This window comes from Acanthochromis polyacanthus, chromosome 10 (assembly GCF_021347895.1).
Source record: "Acanthochromis polyacanthus isolate Apoly-LR-REF ecotype Palm Island chromosome 10, KAUST_Apoly_ChrSc, whole genome shotgun sequence".
Lineage (NCBI taxonomy): Eukaryota > Metazoa > Chordata > Actinopteri > Pomacentridae > Acanthochromis > Acanthochromis polyacanthus.
In genome coordinates, this window is record NC_067122.1 from 9697729 (window position 1) to 9721518 (window position 23790).

The window sequence follows — 23790 nt, forward strand, 5'->3', positions numbered from 1 at the left end:
GGCCCAAAGTGGGGAGTGAGCAGGATCCCACACGCACTTTAATTTTTTTTTTTTTTTTTTTTTGGATTGAACACCACACTGACAGCATTACCCTCCTTATTCAAGAGTCCTCCATCATTTTCAGTGGGGTTGTGCATCTCCCTTTAGCGTGACATCTCCTGGTATGTAAAGCTCCGCTGTCTCACAAGGTGTAAGCCTCAGACCAGGATGCCAACAGTGTGCAAGGAAATGTTGCTTAATTTTGGGGAGTTCTTCAGTGCCAGTTCTGATCGTGGGAATGCCTGAGACAAAGTGAACAAGTGCAGCAGGGACCAAGTGCAGGATTATGTTGGCTGCAACGATCACAACAGCGCTGATCTATTTTGTGGTGCACAGCGCTGGAGCCTCGGCACTGGGTACGGCATGTTGGGATGAACGCCTATCGAGAGCAGGGAGGAACAGCAGCTGTTTGGGTGAGTTCAGAACTGACTCCAATTTAATGTACGAACAGAAAATGATGTTGAGGAAACTGTACTACTGGAGACTCTATGTAGGTTCTTAACCAGTGTTTGTCACAAGTCTGTAGAATTTCTTGTAAATGTACTGATCTTGGCCAAGAAAGAGAATCAAGTCGGCAAAAAAGGTTTAGATTTCAATAGATAGGTAAAACAAGAAAGGTGATCTGTATGGCAGATCTTCTAAGTACAGTTTGCACTTGTATTAAAAGTGTAAGATAATACACAGGGCAAGATGGACAGGAAACAAAAATAAAAATCATAAAAGACACTCACTAGTAATGCCGCCTATATACATGGCTACACATTTTCAAGGCTTCAGATACAATATTTCTTCCCTAATTTGTTACAGTAAAACAAGCAGCATATGTGATTATGTTAACATTTCATTTCTGGTGTCTTCACTTTGCAATTTCAATTAGAAAACGTTTCACTCACTCTCCTCTGAATAACCAACTATGGAATCTACAACAACAATTCTTTCAATGACCACTATAAGCTGAAGCTTACCAATATAAAACACAAACAAATAATACGCAATTTTAAAAAAAATATAGTGAAACAAAACAAAACATGTTGCTGACACTGCAAACTACATCATAGTACTGAAGCTAAAATAAGCCAGGCTGTGCTGGTGTGGGTGTATCTCAGGTTGAGCACAAGTTTTTTGTGGGATGCCACAAGTTTACAGGAGGTGATGTCCAAAAGGTTAGCTTCACCTCAGCAGGGCAAAAGAATTCTTTTATGATCAACCGTAATAAGGTGAGATTTTTCCAAAACGAAGAAATTCTCGTCACAATTCTGTTTTCACTACAGAGAGGTCAAAGGTCATAGTATGCCACAAAACATCACCCTCCAAATGCCAGTGTTTTACTTCCCACAATGGCGAGAATACAACGCTCTGGAAGACTTTTAGTGTGTCATTTGTCTCAGTCTGTGGGAGTCTGTGGGGACACCTCTATGGATCTCCTGATGCAGCCCAAAGTTTGTAACAATAACAAAAAAGAATTGGTGATATCAAGTCTTAAGCTGGTTTGGCTTCTCCTCCACTCCAAAATGATGAATACTTATGAAACTTCTGGAACTAGAAGTTTGGGTGAAAAGCTGGAACACGGTTATCAAGAAATATTGATCATTTCGACATTAAAGGCTTTTCCACTCAATAATACCTTTAAGAAAATACACTCTAGTAGCCTGAAGCAGCGCAACAGCAAAACAAACCCGGAATGACAGAAAACCAAGGGGGGACTTTTTCACCTTATACTGCACTACTCCTAATGAAAATGTATTTATCTCAGTTGTCACACTACGACTGCATTTATTCCTCTGGTCAGTAGAGCTACTTTGCTTTGCCTCCTATACTCCAAAGTTTGAACAAGAAAATAGAAGGCAAGTTCTACATGTCTTTTGGGTGGATATAGGGTTTCTGTAACAATACATGTAGTGCTTTTATGGGAAATTTAATACATGGTAAAGCATGATTTTCAAATGCATTTTGGCCATTAATTTAGAGATGCAATAACCAGATTAATTTGTATGTCTAATGTCAGCAATCTGGATTATAGTTAAATCATTATAGTACTTCCAGACATTAATACATCATGATTGTGAATCCAGTATTGCTATTAAGGAATTCTGTTGAGTAATATACAACATCACAACAGTCAAATACAACCAAAGGCACAGATGTATATACACACGTGGACAAAATTGTTGGTACCCCTCAGTTAAAGAAGGAAAAACCCACAATTCTCACTGAAATCACTTGAAACTCACAAAAGTAACAATAAATAAAAATTTATTGAAAATTAAATAATCGAAAACAGCCATTACTTTTGAATTGTTGATTAACATAATTATTTAAAAAAACAAACTAATGAAACAGGCCTGGACAAAAATGATGGTACCTCTATAAAAGATTGAAAACTATTTGACCAGAGTGACATGATTAACTCAGGTGTGTCATTTAATTGACATCACAGGTGTTTCCAAACTCATAATCAGTCAGTCTGCCTATTTAAAGGGAGACAAGTAGTCACCCTGCTGTTTGGTGAAAAGGTGTGTACCACACTGAACATGGACAACAGAAAGCGAAGGAGAGAATTGTCCCAGGACATCCGAAAAAAAATGATAGACAAACATCTTAAAGGTAAAGGCTATAAGACCATCTCTAAACAGCTTGAAGTTCCTGTGACAACAGTGGCTCATATTATTCAGAAGTTCAAGACCCACGGGACAGTAGCCAACCTCCCTGGACGTGGCCGCAAGAGGAAAATTGATGACAAATTGAAGAGACGGATCGTTGGAATTGTATCCAAAGAGCCCAGAGCAACCTCCAAAGAAATTAAAGGTGAACTCCAAGGCCAAGGTACATCAGTGTCAGATCGCACCATTCGTCGTTGTTTGAGCCAAAGTGGACTTCATGGGAGACGACCAAGGAGGACACCACTGCTGAAAAAAACTCATAAAAAAGCCAGACTGGAATTTGCAAAAATGCATGTTGACAAGCCACAAAGCTTCTGGGAGAATGTCCTTTGGACAGATGAGACCAAACTGGAGCTTTTTGGTAAGGCACATCAACTCTATGTTCATAGACTCAAAAACCAAGCATACGAAGAAAAGAACACTGTCCCTACGGTGAAACATGGAGGAGGCTCAGTAATGTTTTGGGGCTGCTTTGCTGCATCTGGCACAGGGTGTCTTGAAAGTGTGCAAGGTACGATGAAATCTGAAGACTATCAAGGCATTCTGGAGAGAAATGTGCTGCCTAGTGTCAGAAAGCTTGGTCTCAGTCGCAGGTCATGGGTCTTCCAACAGGACAACGATCCAAAACACACAGCCAAAAACACCCAAGAATGGCTGAGAGAAAAGCGTTGGACTATTCTAAAGTGGCCTTCTATGAGCCCAGATCTGAATCCCATTGAACATATGTGGAAGGAGCTGAAACATGCCATTTGGAGAAGACACCCATCAAACCTGAGACAACTGGAGCTGTTTGCTCATGAGGAGTGGGCCAAAATACCTGTTGACAGCTGCAGAACGCTCATTGACAAATACAGAAATCGTTTAATTGCAGTGATTGCCTCAAAAGGTTGTGCAACAAAATATTAAGTTATGGGTACCATCATTTTTGTCCAGCCCTATTTCATTAGTTTGTTTTTTTAAATAATTATGTTAATCAACAATTCAAAAGTGATGGCTGATTTTGATTATTTAATTTTCAATAAATTTTTATTTATTGTTACTTTTGTGAGTTTCAAGAGATTTCAGTGAGAATTGTGGGTTTTTCCTTCTTTAACTGAGGGGTACCAACAATTTTGTCCACGTGTGTATACTTCTCAGGTGACAAATTTGCACGTTCCTTCACAATGAAAACATTTCCATCACTTTTTATGTTTTATAACCCCTTGATTAAACTTACTGCTAATTTGACTTATAACACTGATTCCTATTTATCTTCTTACAGTTAATACCTATGACTGGCAACATTTTTTAGCGTAATTAGTGAGTTACTGTTGTACCGTTTTGCACTAAACCACCTAGTCTGATTCCTTGTATATGAAAATCTATTTGGTAATAAATATTTTCTGATTCTGATTTACTATATGGTATGACGCCATACAAAGCCTATCTCTTGTTATATATTGTAATGTACAATGTTTTGTTGGGTCACAGGATCAGATTTTACCACAAAGTAGTCAGTCTCCACATTAATCGCCTACTCATGAATTAATAGCACCTGTTTGTGTCCCTCTACTGTCAGCATCATGAATCTAGAATCACGCTGACCACTCTGTGAACTCGTCCATCAGTGATTCATCATGCGTGATGCGTCCTAGCAACTCAGTACCAGCGGTCATCTTGGAGATCTCAGTCCAGACATTTCATTATGTTGTTTGTCTGGTGTTGCACATTGTTTTCTTCATTCCACAGAGTTAGGAGCAGTGTCTATGGTTGCACATGACAGTGTCATTACCATGACAGACCAGAGGACATTCTGCCAAAGGCAACTTGGAGGAGAACGTGTTTTCACTGCATAGACCTTTTTTTTAAAAAACTGTATTGGATCTAGAGCAATATCTACATCTATCTGACAGCGTACATGTTGGAAAAAACTCATTCCATTTACAAATACTGAAATTGCCACATTGTTGCTGTTGATAACTCTTTAGCAGAATCTTATTGTGATATCGGGACCTAAAGCTGAAACCTGTGAAATAAATTTACACTGAGCGCTACAGCTTCTCACTTCATTCATTGCAGTGTATTGTCACAGTCAAAGGACAGAGCAAAAGCAATTTGTTGCTAAGGGATGATGTCTTACCCAGAAGCAGCTGTGACTGCCTTGAATTTCATCGTGAATGGGCGTTTTAATCAAATAATTTGACAAATGCAATCACAACAGCAGAGTGACACAAAGAGGGAAGCAGCAGCTACTGAAATGTTAAATGTTGCCATAGTTACCTACCTGCCCCAGTGATTTATCTAGTTAAACTGAGAATATGGGTACTGGACAGCAAATGCATCAAACCTATACCTACGAACTTTTGTGTACAGAGAATTTCAATTAATGAAGTCACTGCAGTAAAGCCGTCTGTAAATCTTAGAGAATGGAATAGTCTGGACAAGAGCCTTCATGTTATATTAATACCTAATAATCCCTTATGTACAACCTTGACAAATTCTGGTACAACACATCCAGTCAAAACTTTAGTTTAAATTAAAACTTCAACAATCTATCTAAAACCTTTCCCAATAAATGCATGTGTTACTCAAGTGAGTCTTTGCACGACTGAGTGAGAAAACTTGTTATACTTGTCTACATAAAGCATGTTAGGCTTTGGAATGATCTGCACTCTACAATAAAAAAGAAATTTAAAAAGATTTACGAATCTCTATGGGTGTGATGTTCCATTTTGTCAAGCTTCCCAGCCTTTCCTGATATTCGGCCACGGTAAAGCCATTCATCGGATGGGCCTTGATGGGAAGCGCCACAGAAGGCTTGTGACCGGTGTGGGAACCTCTATCCTGCTGGACTTTCATTTCAAAGAGGAGAGAGTTTACTGGGCTGACAAACACACTGGGGTCATCTACAAAGCATCAGTGAAAGAAGGCCAAAGACAGGTGATTATGTAACTGCTCCTGAGCTGCACAGAACCGAGTGATTGCAAACTAGCCTCTTGTATGAAACATGTAAAGTACAGTCAAGAACAATTTGGATTATTCTTAAAAGTGAACTCTTAGCAGAACAAAAATCTTACATTTATGTTTCATCATATTTCACTATCAAGCACTGTTGTACGTTCTTTTGAAGCTTTTGATCGCAAATTATTTAATATGAATGTCTGTTTTACAGAAGCTTCACTCATTTGACAAACACATCTCAGGCCTTGCAGTGGACTGGATTTGGAATAACGTCTATTGGACAAATGGAGAAAAAGGAGAAATAAAGCGAATGGATATAAATGGGAAAAATCAGGAGACACTTTTGAGACAGTTGACCCTGCCAAGTTCTATAAATGTTGACCCCATTAACAGGTAATTTATTCGATGTCATGGTAATACTTTTTTTTATTTATACAGATTAAAATAAAGGATCGAACCATATTACATGAATGAAACAATATACCGTAATATTCTTATAAAGCCAGGTAAACAGTTCAGACTCCTGTCATTTTGTTTGCATGTTACTATTTCATCAGACATGGTGGGCACACAGGAGCAAAATGAAAGCATCACAACTTTCTCTGATTAAAGACAGTCATAGCTGTTTTTATCACTCCACTTATTGTCTATACTTCAATGCATTTTGGCCGAGATGATGTGCAACAGTGAATAATTACATTTTTGAATATTTGTCCATGACTGAAAAAGGCCAAAAGCGTGTTTAAATTACCTTTCCTTGCTTAAATTATCATATATATTACCGCTGGGCATCAATTCAATTATGCTTCAATTTATTAAACATTACTATAATATGACTTGGAGGTAAAAAATAAATAAATAAATAAAAGATTATGAGGTTCCAGATTTTTTTTCTTCTTTGGGTTTGCGTGTATATGAGGAAAGCTCTACACAGTGCCATTAGTAGAAGCCACTAACATAAACAGCACTTTCATAAACAGAGAAAAAAAATATTTCGCTGCAAAGCCGTTTCTCAGACCCAAACAAATATTTTGCAGGTTTTTGTTTTGGCTGTCTGGTGGAACAACTCCGAGTATCCAACGGTCCGATGTGACAGGACAGATGAAAATTACACTAATTAAAATGGCAGAACAACTGCAGGCACTGTCGATCGACCGAGAGGACAAAAGACTGTTCTGGGTTCAGTTTGGTCTGCAAGGAGAAAGCGCCATTGGCTCTTGTGATTACAACGGAAATGTTCTTCACATCATGGACCAGCTACTTCAGTGAGCATGCTGCTGTATTTCCCTTCATCTTTTTACTTCTATTTTAATGAACCTCCTACAACAAAACACTAACATTAAGATGTTGTCATTATTTCTTTGACCCTTTAATTATTTTGTCTCTTTTTCTCAGTCCTCAGTCATTTGGAATATCAGTTTTTCTGGAGCGCCTATACTACAGTGATGCTGCATCTCAAGTTATAAAGACAGTGAACAAGTACACTGGTGGAGAGCCGCTGGATGTCAACACAAAACAAATGTCAAAACCTCCTGTTGATATCAAAGTGGTACATCCTCTCAACCAGCCGCTGGAAGACTCCCTATCGCCATTTCCAGGTTAGAACTTTGACATTTGAATGTCTCGTGTGAACATGGGATTCAGTGACAGCGTTCTGACAATATGTTTACCACTGCTGATCACTTCAAACAGGCTGCGATGAACAAAGTGGCAACTGTGTAAACGTGTGCTCCAGTCTAGCAGAGCAAGGGGTTTGCCAGTGCAGTGAAGGCTTCGCTCTCAGTAAGCACGGCACTTATTGTGAAGGTTGGTATCTATAACATAAAATTAAAAATGAAACTGTAAGAACATATCATTACTTTAGGGATATTACAACGTAAGAAGACGTTACAACACTGACTGCATATGACTACAGCTGGAATGTTTCATCTCCTGCAAATATGTAATAGGCTCCTATATAGTGGCCACATATACAAAAACATGTAAATAAAGTATGGCAAGGCAGTTAAATAACAGAATCTTCTGGTCTTGTTGCTCTATTTGCCTGTGTGTGCCATAGACGTGAATGAATGCTCCCATTGGAACCACGGCTGCTCTCTTGGTTGTGAAAACATCCCAGGTTCCTATTTCTGCACCTGCCCTAAAGGATATGCCCTCCTATCAGACCGGAAGACATGCCGAGGTACAGTATGAACATACTTTTATTAGTTATGTGACAATCGACATATGTTTGTCCGTCTGTCTCTCTTTTAGCAACATTACTCAAAAACTGACCAACGGATTTGGATGAAATTTTCAGAGAAGGTCAAAATGAGACAAGGACCAAGTGATTAGATTTTGGCAATGATGCAGCTTATAGTCTGGATTCACGGATTTGTTAAAGATTTCTGTATCACTGTGAGATAGCGACACGGCATCACTGTAACTATGACAACAAGTGCATACTACGTCTGCTGCCTGCTGATGATCAAATGAGTGTGATCCTACTACAAATCGATTACTGCTGACTTATTAGGATTGATCCATCGGAAATCATACAAAGACTGAGCAGCCTTGGCGGAATACTGTGCTCTCTGAGTGCTTTTCTTGTTATTAGGTTGATCATATAGATTATTTCTTTTCTATTCAAAACTCATGACAACAATAAAATTGGAGGAAAAAATTTGCGTAAGGTCACACTTCTAGCTGCTAACTGTGGATTGATGTGTTCATTGGTGGCGAAAGACAAACTATTCACTAATAGCTTTTTCAAAACTTGAAAACACAGAAAAAATACAGCTTTCATTCATGTATTATTCAGTTTGATGCCATGTCTCAGACATTCTGTCTACAATATTGTAGGACAGCAGAATGAATTCAGCAATAACAGCAATAGTAGAAATGACTGGGTGGATTATGTTCACAAGTGTAAACACTCTGGTCCTTACGGTGCATAACCTTTGCTCAGTGAGAAAAATGTAGGGGTTTTTTGTTTTTTTAAAATAGTTGTTTTGGTCAGCATAATGAATGTAGCTCTGGTTTCAGATCAAGTCCTCTTTGTGGTGCTATGAAAGGTGGCATTTGTCCACCAGACACTACTTTGACCCCAGAAAACCTATAAAAAGGCTGGGTCAGTGGCGTCCAGACAGACTAGAAATATGTGAGCTGCCAATTGTGTGTTAGGTTACTTGGGTCAAAACACTGACATTTTGTCACATTAGCAGCACTGAGACCAGGAGGCTGTGTAAGTAAGATCCAAGCAGGGATACCAAACTAGAGTTAAGGTTATTTTTAACAATTTCTTTTCAGGATTACAGAAATCGATTGGCTTGCTGGCCTCTGAAAAGTTCGCTAGCAATCAGTTTCCAAAATATGGTCAAAAGCGCTTCCGTAAAACACATATTGTTGGGAAACAAAAAATCCAGGTATTCCATACAGCTTTTCTGCCTCTTCTACATCTATGTATAGCCATTCCTATCTGCATAATGCAGGTCTGTTGTCTGCCAGCCTAACAATAGAATCTTTTTTAGTAGACAGATGCTAAAGACAATCTAATATTTTGACACCGACATATGCACTGCTGTCCTGATGGAAAATCTTTATTTAGTTAAATAAACCAGTAAACTCAATGTATTATGTGAGGATTTGGTGACGTTTCTTCGGTGTGGATTATTAATTATGGTTGTTTTTGCCCTCTAGTGCCTGTACAGTGACTAACCTCAAACATATTAAAACACATTATGGACGCATCCTTATCTCTTCCCTTCTAATCTCACAGCTATGAGGCCGAGGCAAGAGAAAGGCCTGACAGACAGACACAATGAGATTAGATGATGAGGTGACATTTGCAACTGGGAACATGACTGGTCAGCAGCTTTGACGGTCTAAGCTGGTTAGCAGACAACCCTTAGAAAACAAACAGCCAAGCAGCAGGCTCAATAACAGAGATTATGTGGAATATAACTGGCCTGCTTATATGCTCTGTTTTTGTTTAAACAATATATTTTGATAAAATATACACAAACATATGCAATAACTGCAGTTTTACTATCTGGGTATTTTCCAAGTAAAGCCAGATTTTGTCATGTTGTTCCTACTGAATTTCTTTTCACATACTGCACAGCTGCACTCTACATTCACTAATGATGTCTTCGTCAATGAACGTTCAATACACAGAAGCTAGTTGGTGACATGCCACATGTTTGGCATAATGAAAGGTGCCTGCAAAAAAACTCATTTTTACCCCGTTCACAGTAGGAAGAAGTGAACAGTCTTCTGTAACTATTTCACATCAGACTCATATCTGCATGGCCCGACTCTTTATACTGCACCTGGCCAATATTCATAGGTACAGAAGATTCCACACTCCTGTGAACTAACATTACATCACCATCACTGTGTGGGCTTTGACTGCATTCCCATCACACTTCCAACTATTTTGATTGGATTACAGCTGACTTCATAAAGAGATTTTAAACAAAGCAGGGCCTAAGAAGCTTGTTGTTCTTCTTGATCATCTACTACCTGCTGGGCCCCAAAATAGCCTGGACAAGTCTTTAACGTGTAACATCACTCTCACTTAGTTTTAATGGCGCCTAATGGACAATTGTATAATATGAAATTCTGTATCAGTTTGCATTGTTGTGCATTATAATGGTTGAAGTGTTTCAAAGATTGGATTTTCCTAAACTATCACATTTTTTCCATTATTATTATTATAATGCAAATCCTATACATGTTTACAGAGATCATACCATGTGAAGGCAATATGACAAAGTGTGGCCATGGATGCCTGGCAACAGAAAATGGTTCCGTCTGTGTTTGTCCTGAGGGATCTATACTGCAGGAGGATGGACAAGCCTGTACTGGTATGGACTGTATTGTTGCAGCATTTAGCCTCATTTTCTGAAACTAAAATATGCCTTATATTTAAAATTTCATGCAGTATCATGCATTCACACACAAAAAATACAGTTCATATTATTCGTATTTAAACTGTGACACTGTCATTTCGCATTTTAAATTTTACAAAATGCACCAGTGTCGAAACTGACCTTTGAAACAACAAACAACCTTTGTTCATGCAAATAAAATTAGCAAGACAGTGAATGCATTATTTCTAGCCCATATTATGTAAATATCTTGTGTAATAGTTGGATCAAAGAGGCCAAACAGAGGACAGATGGATCTTAAAACTCTGACAGTACAGCAGTGCAATAACCAGGTGGGTTTGCTTTACCCCCTTTTTCTGTTATGAGGCAGTACATGGCAGTAATTTACGGTTCAATATCCATAAATGAGTGTTTGTGTTTTTTTTTAAAAAATCAATAATGTTTTTCAATAAATTTCTGATATCACAGCCCAGTGATACCCTGCTGTGATGTCGTGGATAATATACACAGATGTAATATGTTCATCTGACACCACAGCAAATACTGTAAACAACAAAGTGACTTCTCAAGTTTTCCTCATTGAGCAACAGATTTAGGAAAAGTCTGGCAAGTCAAGACAGTGATTTTTTTATCAGTGGGAAAGTTAAAGAAAATTAGAGTAAAACTGAGTGTCACAATCATCAAATCCTTCTCATCTACTTAATCCATGTATCATATAGATAAATTAAGGGAGAGTTGTGTTAGAAAATGGAGGCTGTTTGCAATGAACAGAAGAATATCTGTGTGAACACTGTTTTTTGGGCGTTTGCAGGCTGCTCATCTACAGACAGAGGAGGCTGCAGTCAGCTCTGCACTCCTGTCACTCCTAGTCGGTGGCAGTGTGACTGTCAGCCTGGCTACCAGCTCCACCAAGATGGCAAACGCTGCATTGCATCCGGTGAGTCATACGGGTGGCAGAGCAGACAACAGCGTCAGCTGAGCCCACACAGATAAAGTACATTTAAATATCACTGCCTGTATTCTGGTTCCAAAAAGCAAAGCGGGGAAAAAAATAAAAAAAGACAAAATCTACTGCAGTACATTTGAGCTTGAAACGTATTTGTATCCTCAGGACCTCCACCCTATCTGCTAGTTGCCAATCTAGTAGACGTACGAAGAATTAACCCTGATGGCACCGGGGATCAAACGTTGGTGGAGGAGCCCAGGGGAACCATCTTAGCTTTGGACTATGATCCTGTTCTGAACAGTGTAAGATGAAAAGCTCTTTCATCTTTGGTTGCTGTTTTGTTTCAGATTGTTTGTCTTGTTGTAGAATATGAGTATGCGGGGATGTGCTAATGTAGGGTCTCATGACTTCTACAGACAACAAATTTTAGATGGCAGCAAGGTTTTGGTTCAGGCATGCAGTGACACCTAGTGGCCACATATTTTATTAATTCAATTTTTCTGTTTTTTGAGTCTGGTTTTTGTCCATTTAGGCACTGACCTATATTATATCACAAATCTATTTCTTTGTTCATAATATGTGTGCAATTAAAGGTGTACTTCGCTAGTACCAGCCAGAAGACAATTGAGCGAGTGGATTTGAACAACAGGTTAAGAGACGTTCTTGTCTCGGATGGTTTGGACTCCCCAGAAGGACTGGCAGTTGACTGGGTCCACCGCAAGATGTACTGGACAGATAAAAGGTAAATGCTGAGTGCTCCACAAGACCATTTCTGTTCAAGACATTTGCTAATCTTCTTCTAAGTCCTACTCTGTCCAGTTTTTAATACTAAGTCATATTAGATCTATTTTTATTCAACCGAAACCATTTTCATTAGAATATTCAAATAGCATTATAGGAGGCAATTTTTGGAGAGGAATCACAACTAACAGAGTTTGTTTTCTGCCTTACCTTGTCCTACACTTTTCCCCTCTAGCCGGTCAACTGTTGACTGCAGTACTTTAGTTGGACTGTACAAAGAAACTGTTGTGAGCAAAGGGCTGGAAAAACCACGAGGAATTGCAGTTCATCCTCTAGCAAAGTGAGTATGGCTACTTGCCGATGTTTTTTCTTTTGGTTTTAATTCACACAAATTAAGTTTCAAAGTCCAGAAGTATTTTAACCTGAAACTAATATGCAGCATATAACCCTTTAACAGACATCAAAGAGCTAATATAATGAACTTTGACTATTAAGTTTGTGATTTACACTGATCAGTGGATTTATATACAACTACCTTACTATCTTGCACTTCTATTTTTTTTGGACATTCCTCCACCCTTAAATTCAGTAGCTTGAAAATGAGAAATAAAGATTGTCACAGAGAGGCTTCCTTCAAATGACCTCAGTCAGTTAGCACATGTTTCATTTACAGTAAATTTAAATTTCAACACAAAATATACTATATGCATGGAAAAATAAAATAGTGTTCAAAGGAGAGGTTTAAAGAGGTCAAATCAGGCTGTACCACACTTCAACATATGGCTGATATATTTATGCTTTTGTACTTTTTGAGGAAGTTATTCTGGACTGACATTGGCTCTCGGCCTGTGGTGGAGCGAGCCTCTTTGGAAGGGAGCGAGCGTACCAACATTGCCAGCACCAACCTTGTGTCACCCACTGGCCTGACCATCGATTTCACAGAAGATCGTCTCTTCTGGTGCGACCAGAGGAGGGGCCTGATAGAGACTGCTGCCCTGGATGGTTCAGATCGACGGGTCCTGTTAGAGAACCAAGTAGGTGAGGTCTGTGTGAAAGATACACATGCAAACATAGAGAGGTGCTCTGCACTTGGAAAGATTAAATCACTGAACCACTGTAAAATTTGATTTATTAGGTTTTCTGGTGTTAAGCAAAGAAAAAGGAAACAAAAAAGGAAAACTGAAGCTGATCTAGTATCGCAGTATTGAATGAAAATTTTGAATGAATGATGAATTTATTCCTTCATTCAGTGACTTTTCCAGTTTATTTTGTTAAAATGTGGTCAAATCCATCTTCAAGCAGTGTCATTGCCAATGCAAAACCAATGAAGCACACTTATTGCTATTTTCAGCACCTAACCTGTCCTGCAGCTTTAAGAAAACCCATACAAAAATATATCAAAACATGCAGCTCCATAACGAATGGTGTGCTATGAGTTATGGTCTCTATTTGTCATATGGTGTTTAAAAAATTATTTTTAAAACTGTGTTTAAAATGGGAATTCAGATGAACAATTGCCAAAAGCCAGCCATCTTTGGAACCCTGTAGCTTTGGTAGACTTTACAGTCTACAGTCTTCAAAGTTTAGACGGGTCTCTCTTTTACCGTTTTTACATGGTTTCATTTTAAGCTTTCTGAATTTTGTAAAATTCTTTTTTTTTGTTCAGTTAGTAAATTTTGACCAGAGTATTTTTTTCCGACAAAGTGCAGTAAACCTTTTCTCTTTGTCATAATTTCTACTCTACTGAACAAATTATATATTATATGCATTATATAGGTTCAAGTATGTGGGATTTTCAAAGCAAAAGGCCCTAGCTAATTAAAAAAAAGAAAAAAAGTTCACAGGATGCATCAAGGTACACTGCACTATCAAAATACAAGTTCTGCAATGTTACAAAAGACATGCAAGGGCCTCTAAAATATGCTGGCCTACTAAAATAAACACACTGCCTAAAGGCTTTCCCCTGTGCTACAATGCCAAAACAAAATCTCCCTAAAGTCAAAGGAGCTTAATAAATAGTCCTTCTTTGTACATCATTTACTCTGTATGCTTCATTTTCAAAATAAGAGACTAAACCCAGTACAGAGCTGAGTGAGCAACTCCACTGTTTACAAGGAGTCACCAGGATTCTGTAAAGCGCGCTACACTTCCAAAGTAAAAGCTCAAAGATGTTAGAAGAAACTGATCAGGGTTTGTCTTTTCAAAATGATATATACCTCAAATAATGTATACCTTGCATATAATCACAGCAGGACATATCAACTGGCAGAACCTGCATTGGGACACTCAAAATTTCTTTGAAATTTTCTAGTTGCTTTTGCAGGTGAAGACAAGCACCTCTCACCTGGAATCTTCTTGTCCTCTGTTCTGCTTGTTTCAGGTCGACCTTTTGACCTTGCAGTGTTTGAAGACAGGCTCTGGATCTCTGATCAGGAGCACCAGCAGCTCAGGAGTGTACATAAGCGGACCGGGAAGAAACTGCAAAGAATCCATGGCAGCATGGTCCAACCAGCATCCATTGTGGTGGTTCATCCCCTTGCTAAACCAGGTACAGAGGGACCATGATTGCATTTTGATAAGCATGTATACTTATATCAATCAACAATACCAAGTGGCAGAGTATAATGATCATCTTACATTAAACAGGAGGAATGTGCATTAAAGATTTTTTGTTAGTAAATATAAATGTAGTATGTATTTTAGATGTCAAGGCAGGTCAATGAAAAATACAGAATACACAGAATACACCAACACGTAAGGAATAATAGGTTCCTCTTTGTTAATCTGCACTTTTATCTCCAGGTGCCAATGTCTGTCTTCACCTAAATGGAGGCTGCGCTCAGGTGTGTGAAAACAGACTGGGATTCGTTCACTGCTCCTGTCTGCCAAACTACATCCTATCAGCTGATGGAAAAAGTTGCTTACCTGCCGACGCTTCAAATGGAACAACAGGTGATGTGTGCTACTTCAGCTGCAAACACTTCGACATAAATCAACACTGAAGTAAAGCTAAATGATGCTAACTTTCTGTATCATTTGCATAGAATCTGGAGACAGTGGTTTAAAATCCCTCAAAAACAAAACATTTAATGATGTAAGCACACCACAAACAACAACACCTGGGCTGTCAGCTGAGACAGGGGACGCAGATTTCCACTCTGATGTAGGCAGTGACTCAACTCTCTTCACAGATAAGATGATTTCAGGTGACAGTCCACCTTTACAAGCAAAATGTTTCTTTCCATTCAATATCTTACCCTAACTAAATGCTTTGTCCCCATATGTGCCCTTCTCTGTCAGACCAGAATGAGTGTTACTCACTCCGCTGTGATGTGAATGCACAGTGCCTGCTAAATGCTGGCAACCCCAAGTGTTTGTGTCTAGAAGGTTTTACAGGTGATGGACAGTTATGTGTAGGTGAGTATTCTTTCTACTGTGCTATGAATGTGCTTTAGACAGACAAAGTAGCACACCCTGAAGTAAGCTTATGGGATTACACTGGGTACAGAAGACTTTATTTATCTCACCGTAGCAGGGGTTTAATCACCGGGAGCAGAGCTACATTTTAAAAACATTTCTCAGAGGCAGAGCTGCTCTGAAAGTAATATTCAGATAAAAATTCAGGAGAAAAACCAAAATATTTAAAAATGGAAAGTTGAAGAAAAAAAGTAACTCATCCAACAATTTCATATTATCATTTCCTTGCAGACCAGTTGAGGTATTTGCCGAGTTGGTTTGTGCAATAAGCAACACTGATAGGTCATAATGTGTTAACAAACCCTAGTTTCTTCAGTGTATCAGCAAAGTGCAGGCAAAGGAATTGTAAAATGCAGATATATTTTTTGTTAAATAGTGATGCCACACTCCTGAGCAAGTAAATAAAGAGATGATAATGAGAATGCTAATGCATAAACTAATGATACTGAGCTCTGTAAAAGAAAAGAAGTTATATTTCCTCTTCCTTTTGTACTAGATATTGATGAGTGCAAACTGGGAAGGCACAATTGTGACAAAACCGCAGAATGTCAAAACACTGCTGGGAAATTTCTCTGCAAGTGCCGGGCTGGATACTATGGAAATGGGCAGACATGTCAAGGTAAGTCTTGATCATGTACTACAATGAACATATCCATTCTCATGCTTTCCACTTCTATTTTTTTACTTGTACTTCAAAGAAGTCGCAGTGTCCCAAATAGCAGACTATGATTACAGATATACAACAGTGTAATACTGTACATTTGTCTAACTCATAAATGCTTATCCCCAATTATCTGAAGCACTGGAGACTACATCACCATGGGTAACGCCTATTAGCCCTGTTGATGTTACCACCGAACACCACAACAGTAACTCAGTACAGAGCTGTCCCTCCACCCATGAGACGTACTGTCTGTACCAAGGTGTATGCTTCTACTTCCCTGAAATGAAGTCCTACGCTTGCAAGTAAGTAAAACCTCTTGTCTAGCCCTTCCATTGGACCCAAGTCAAACAATTCAGTGACATTTTGAGTCCAGAAGTGGGTCCACAATGTATAAATACGCTTTAAAATATGCAGTTATTCAATCTGCTCAGCAAATTTAAGCGATGAGTCAGAAGCAATTTTTATTTTCCAAAAGTATCATGCATAAAACTTGTAAGTGAAATAATTCAACATACGCCTCAGCTGTATCTCATGTCATTTATCACAGCTGGCAAGCAGCAGGTGTCACTGTTGTTCTATTATTAAAGCCACCACCTCCTGGCAAAGTAGCTAAAGGAGAGGAGATTCAAAATTTACACAAAAATACATATTTAATGTCTACTGGACAGAAATATTTTGTCGATGCCTACTTGAATTCCAGTGCATGCTTTAAAATTCAAGCTGATTTTAATCGGTCAAATATAGAATTACAGATGATGCATCATTTTTCCCTTGCAGTTTTCAAAACTCTGCTGTTTCATATTTCATACTCTGCATGCTCAACTTTTGAACTTAAAATATGTGTTGTTTTGGGCCGAGTTTAGAAACCTGGGGGAACTGCGAACTGTAAGGGCCTTTCCAAATGCCTCATCTTGTTGTAAAAGAAAGCCAAAATTGAAAAATCATGTTTTTGTTTGACCTGTTGCAGTTGTGTATCGGGCTACATGGGTGAGCGCTGTCAGTTCAGCGACCTGGAATGGTTGGAGCTCCAGCGGGCAGAGAAGGAGAAGAGGAGGAATGTCGTCATTGCGGCCTGCATGGTGGTCCTCGTTTCCCTGCTCTCCATCACTGCCTGTGTCACCTACTGCTATGGGTGAGCAAGAAGGACGAAGAGTGATAAATGTGGGTCAAAGACATATTAAATTAGCAACAGTGAAAAAAGGGTGCGATGAGAGGAAAAAGAAAAAAAAACATCCAAGGCAATGCTTTAGGGAAAAAGAAAACTAAAGAAAGAAAAAAAATGAAGGATGAGAAATATCCCAAAGAGCACAGGAGGGACAAGGGTTACAAATACAAGAAGGAAGAGGTGGGGAAATCAAACTGATTAAAACTATGATCTCCCGTTTGTAGTGAAAGGATCAAGGAAGGTGTGAAGTTAAGGATACCCAAAACTACATTATATATGAGGATAATTGGTTATTCCTTAAAACAAGTGTGGAAAATCTAATATTTGTAGGATTTGGGTTTGATATTGTAAGTTAATATAACACCAAAATGCATTGTATTCACATAAGTAATTTCATAAGTTTTATAAAAATAGTAAATATAAGGGTCCTGTTAAGGTCTTTAAAGGGCTTCTTGGGCTTTGCCACCATAATGGTTAAACATAAATCTGGGTGAAGTTCAGTTGTGCATACCCACTCACTGCGGTGATGATGTATAATATCAGGAGTGTCGTGTTCAGTCTTCTGAGTACTGGAAGCATACAGACAGCCAGGGCCGATCCGCTCCAGTAATGAATGAGCTGACAGCATTTAGAAGTGTCTATCAAAGCCAGGGTGACATGAGCCGTGTGATGTCGGTGTCTCGGCATGACAGCGGGAGGTCGGAGAGCAGATCACACGTGGAACAAATGTCAGCACGCTACCCTGGTTAGCTGAGTGAGGAGCATACCTAAACTACACACGGCGGCCCCCTCCTCCTTTTTATTTCCACCTGAGATGCCTCTAAGTAGCTAATTTGTTTTACGGTTGTTTCACTGGCTTATGGACAAGGCTGTTGGCATTCTCCACTCCTTTGACTTACAAAGCACACCCCTCCCCTCAGCCGACTACATTCCCAACGTTTGCACTCTTGGTTCTCCTGTGGAAGTGGCACGCTTTCAATTACATGGTTGGTTTAGCTTGTTCTACAGCAATTACACATAAAAATAGGTCATTTCTCGGCTACAAAATGGAGCTGGTGAGGTATGACCCCCGTGGAAACGCTACATGGCCACCAATAGCTCTGTCTCAAATTGCCTTCTGCACTTGACTGCAAGTGTACTTGCGCAGTTTTGGAGTTTGTCGGTCTAGTATCCATTGCAGCACACATACACAGAGCGAGGAATCATATAGTACACAGTAATACAGGCAAAAAAAACAGACGAAAACCTGTTTCTCCTAGAAAGTAAATATAGAGATGCATACACAGTCTCTAGACACATGCACAACTAAATCTAGATGTATTATTTTTTGGTCAACAATTAGGTTGAATGGAGTCTAAAAGGTGAGAGACTAAAACACCCATTTCATCTGCTATGGTCACATAGACCATATGACTACTATATACTATGTACTAACTGTGTGTGTAGGTGGTAATGCAGTAATATATTACAGTGTAAAAAGTCAATAAAGAATCAAGACAGTTTGATCATTTCCAACCATGATAAATTTGAATATAAAACTTCTTTTCATATCAGGTCAAATCACATAAATGCTGCGGAGATCCCTGACCTTTTACACATCGATTTCTGCAAAATAACCCCTGGACATTATTTAAATTTACATGACCTGCGTGGGTTTATATTGCAGAACAAGAAGAATCTTCCGCAAACAGCCTTCAGTGGACAATGTGAGTGAGACCAGCGTGACAGATGAGAGCACATCAGAGACCACCACTACCAGTGTTCCCCGGGTGAGACCATAAATACATCTCTAAAGATCCCATTGACGGAAATCAAGCTTTCTCTCTTGTTCACATGCTCACATAGGTGTTTTATATGTGAGAAGGCATTAGAATGAGCAAAATAAGCAGTCAGCACCACGGCTAAGCAATTCTGCCTTGAAGTTACAGCATATTCAAAGACTCAAAATGCCCCAAAAATACAGAATCAGACAGAGTTTTACGTGTAACAAACCAAAGGAACCATTTCTGTCAGCTTGAAGGGTTGGGCTGAATCTGAGGTGAGCTGGTGTGCTCAAGCTACAGCAGGTAGCTGATGGGTTGGTGGAAACAGAGGTAGAGTCTAGATATGCACATTCTAAAAGGAGTGAATGGAGTAGAGTTACAGCTCAGCCTTTTAAAGATAGGAAATGATTATCTTCTTCTATTTTGGTGAGAACAGAAATAAAATTTTAGGGGTTCAATCAATCCCCAGAAAGATAGTTTAGCAAAAGGAGTTCTCAAATTAACCAGAGATTCATGTAAATTATTCAGAAACAGTCACAGTTTTGAATGTGGTCTCTGCCTAATGCATAGCATGTGCATCACACTTGCTAAATGCATGAAGTTACATTCAAATTAGTTCGAATACAGATTACTTCTCTTAACCCCAGTTTCTGGGTGCTTTTTGTTCCTAGTAGATGTGTACTCACTGAGGGATCCTTTTTCACTGTAATATAAAGTCCCTAACCTTAAACAGTACAACCATGAATAGTAATTTGTTTAAAAGACAGTGGTATATGACACAGCTATGATACCATAAAGTAGCCTAGCCGCGCTAGACAACCCACGGCAACGAATTTAATTCTCTGCCAGGGTGGGTCTAGTTACCCTCCATAAGGCTCGAGGCTGGATTCTCCTAAAACTAGCCGGATAAATCACCACGAAGTCTAGAGTCAGAAGGCGGGCGCAACTAAGTGACGACAGAAGCGCGACGATTCTGACAGAAACAACCAGCGCACAATAAACAGTTATCTTTCGACTCGGCTTTGGCCACAGCCCTTAAAGATTTGAAGCTAAAATTCAACTTGAAAGATAAACAAAGGACGGCACTGTAGTGTTTCATTGAGAAGAAAGACGTATTTGGACTTATGCCGACGGGATATGGCAAATCCTTAATATACCAGTTGGCTCCGCTGGTTGGGAAGCTAATGGGACTTAGCCACAATCCGCCGGCGCTCTAAGAACTACGTCAGCCTATTCGTTGCGCTGAGTGGTTGTATACCTACCCAATTGCTGCAGAGTGATTTGAAAGACAACCTTTTAGCCCGCCTCCCTCCCTGTCGAGCGTGCCTAGACCATTGTGCCTTCAGAACATGGGTCTAGCGCGGCGAGGCTAACCATAAAGCATAATTCAATGAAAAACAAGCTGATTTTTGTGATTATTTATTGTGTATGAATTGAAAAAAATAAATTAAAAAAGAAAAGATTTTTTTCAAGTGTCACAGGATGTATAATTTGTTTCCAAGCTGGTCTCTTATTTTCTCAGTGTAAAAACAACCTGCAGCCCTTTTCTGTCAAACAGTCTTTAAATTTTGATCTCATCACTGCTGGTCACAGCTGTGTCACTAATGGTGTCACAGCTGCACCAAAATCCTGTGTTCTATTTTACTTTTTGACAGGATCGGGTGAAAACAAACAGTAAAATTATTGGCACATTTTTAAATGAGACACCAATTAAAGTGATTTGGATTTTAAAAATCACATTTTAAACTTTGGTTCGGGCTCTAATAACTTGGTCATTTTTTAACCAATCATATATTTCACACTCATTATTATTGCATGAATGTCTAGTTCTACATGGTGGTAGAAAATGCTGTGGAAGGAAACATCCTCCCTGCCATGGGTTGTCCCAGAAGAGATGTGTGTCCATCCTGCTCTTCAGAAACAGGTACCTGAAACTTAACTTACTCTTTATTTTCTGTCTACAACTAAAATGAATCTGTATATGCAGCATGGAAACTAGATTTTATGCATATTTTTATTCCTACCACTATATTCAGATTTTTATTTATCTTATTATTATTTTATAGGCACCAGCCCTGTATCTGAAGACTCAGACACGCTGTCCAAACACAACAGAGGGTATGAGTGTTCAATGGTGTCAGCTGTTGCCATGGAGACCACACAACCCACTGCCCGTCACTCAAATCAATCACTGTCAAGACCATATACTTGTTTGTCTTTCAAACCAACACCGCTCCCCCAGAGTCCAAACCCAGAGTCAACTTCTTCTTAGCTCAGTGGAAGCAGCAACGCAGCTTACAGTTCACCGTACAGCACTGTAACATCCACCATCAAGCTTGTGTCGGGTGTTTGGTAGAAATAAAGGAAAGTATAGTTAACTTGCAAACTTTAGAGCATAAAACTGCAATCTCTCTCCTAAAATATAACTTCCAATTACGACTTTGTAATTTACGCTGGGTATGATGGAGTTATATTTTGGTATTCTGCATCATTTTATAAAATACAGAATTGGGAAAGAAACTGCTCATATTAAATACTTGGGGTCTGACAGCACACAAGAATGAGTGCAGAGGAGAAACAAAAGAGTTAAAGCAAAAACTGTTAAGTCACTGAAATGCTGCAGATATACAATAAAAAATGGCCGCGTTTCCTTTCAAGTATAAACAGAACAGAAATTGCCCACGAAGATATATGCAACATATTCAGCAATATCCTGAATTAACTATTAAAGTGAGGGTTGTAGCTTTAACTTCAAAACCCCACAAGCCAGTCAACAGTGAAGACACAGCCGTCTTATTTAAACAGAAGATGATTGTATTCACCTCCATGTAACGGCTGGTCGACTGACCCAAACAGCATGAGCAAAGAAGTTGTAGGTTCTGGTCATGCACGAAGGCTAACTAAAATGCTTAGTGAGAGATTTGTACCACATTTGCCTAATTTTCGAGGCCATTCAAGTATTCCGTTAGCACACTGAAGCTGATAGACAACAACCATTGTGTTGAAAGTCTCATACCGAACCGAATGTCACACATCGTACGGTCTGGGATGAACCCAGAATCTGGTGCTAATTACTGCAGCTGACAAAAAAATGCTACATAAAAACACACATGTACAGTTTTTCCTACAAACGTATAGAATAGATGTATATTATCAAAGCCCCTTTATACTCAAATGCACATATACTCAAGGTGAACAGAGAACATCCATTTCTCACAAGAACCAACGCTTATTGTCCCTCTTATATCAATTAGCCTAGATACCCAAACCTTAACATACATTTCTATTTTTTTTTGCCATGTTCGAGCCACTGAATTTTGCTTTGCTCAGGATGTGGTTATTAGCTAAGAAAGTTGGACACCACTCTAGGGTGTTTTTTTATGTATTTTACTGTGTATCAAATGTGTACGATTTGTGTCTCTAAAAGCCCAAGATAACGTCCTCAAATATCTTCTTTTGTATACAATCTAAAGATATTCAGTTTATCGATAGGAGAAAAGAAACCAGAAAATACTTAAATTTAAGAAGCTGAAATCACACAAATTTGACTCTTGTTGAAAACGATACATAAACTGATCAAACAATTATCCAAACGGTTCCTGATTAACTTAACATTTGACAAATAATCAGTTAATTGATTATTCGATTAATCATTGCAGCTCTATTTAGAATTTGTCAAATATCTGGATATCCTCAACTTCCTTTGATTGAGGTGGTTCCATAAGAGCAAAAGCTGAACTACTTACTTGTGTGATAGTGAAGGGACACGTTTTTGTTGTTTTGATATGTACTTCCCTATTTGTTACATATTTTAGATGGTCACAGGAAAGAGGTTGTATTTTCAAGTGTATTTTGACCTTCAAAGAGGAGCTTTGACAGGTGCAGTGCAGCAGACTTGTTGGTGATTTAAATCTTTAAGATTGAGCAACAAACCAATATGAGTTATTTAAAAATGAGTAAAAGGTTTGTGGTCCATCTTGCCAACCAAGTCAAATTAACAAAGCGATATGTAAACACTACAAACACAGAAAATACATGATATCATTTATCCAAGCATAACAACTCCAATCACTAAATTCTCCAAAACGGCGATCTGTCAGCAAATTTTATGCTTCATTTTGATAAATACGTTTACCTTTGTCAGAGTTCTACTGAGATTAGGGTAAACTGAAGTGGCATGCTGACTAATTTCTGACTTATTCATTGTCTCTTACTTTGAAAAGGGAGGACATCTTCAAACGGAGTTCCACTGAACATCTTTGCAGCAGAAGTCTTGGTCTTTATTTGGACAGAACACAGCATTTTGTTCACACTATACTCAGCTCTGATTAGATATTATTTTAACATGTGTCGGCTATAACTGGAATCAGAAACTTGCAAGATGAAGCTTGTTTTTATTTTCATCAATAAAATTGTATTTACAACAAATGTGCTGTGTTATTAACTGCATTCATTGCGGGCACAAGTTTAATGAACACATAAACATGCAACCCATCACCAATGTTTTGTAGTTCTTCTTTGCCG

The 23790-nt window shown here is 38.8% G+C and overlaps 1 protein-coding gene across 1 annotated transcript; it reads left to right on the plus strand.

Moving 5' to 3' along the window:
• Positions 1 to 98: 98 nt before the first annotated feature.
• On the plus strand, positions 99 to 23688 carry egf (epidermal growth factor). Its single transcript, XM_051954910.1, has 23 exons — positions 99 to 452; positions 5419 to 5618; positions 5851 to 6032; positions 6677 to 6904; positions 7035 to 7237; positions 7332 to 7445; positions 7699 to 7821; positions 10364 to 10486; positions 11322 to 11447; positions 11622 to 11758; positions 12050 to 12198; positions 12433 to 12537; positions 13012 to 13235; positions 14578 to 14745; positions 15000 to 15149; positions 15242 to 15403; positions 15498 to 15614; positions 16171 to 16293; positions 16475 to 16640; positions 17306 to 17470; positions 19170 to 19272; positions 21094 to 21190; positions 21333 to 23688. The coding sequence occupies exons 1-23, from the start codon at positions 326 to 328 to the stop codon at positions 21536 to 21538; spliced, it is 3498 nt and encodes a 1165-aa protein (XP_051810870.1). The 5' UTR covers positions 99 to 325; the 3' UTR covers positions 21539 to 23688.
• The last annotated feature ends 102 nt before the right edge of the window (positions 23689 to 23790 follow it).

Bases quoted from the DNA above. Each gene is read 5' to 3' on its own strand.
- egf (XM_051954910.1), top strand. From the start codon at position 326: ATGTTGGCTGCAACGATCACAACAGCGCTGATCTATTTTGTGGTGCAC. The intron at 11,759-12,049 runs GTAAGATGAAAA...GTGCAATTAAAG, and splicing joins ATGATCCTGTTCTGAACAGT to GTGTACTTCGCTAGTACCAG. The intron at 17,471-19,169 runs GTGAGCAAGAAG...TTTATATTGCAG, and splicing joins TGTGTCACCTACTGCTATGG to AACAAGAAGAATCTTCCGCA.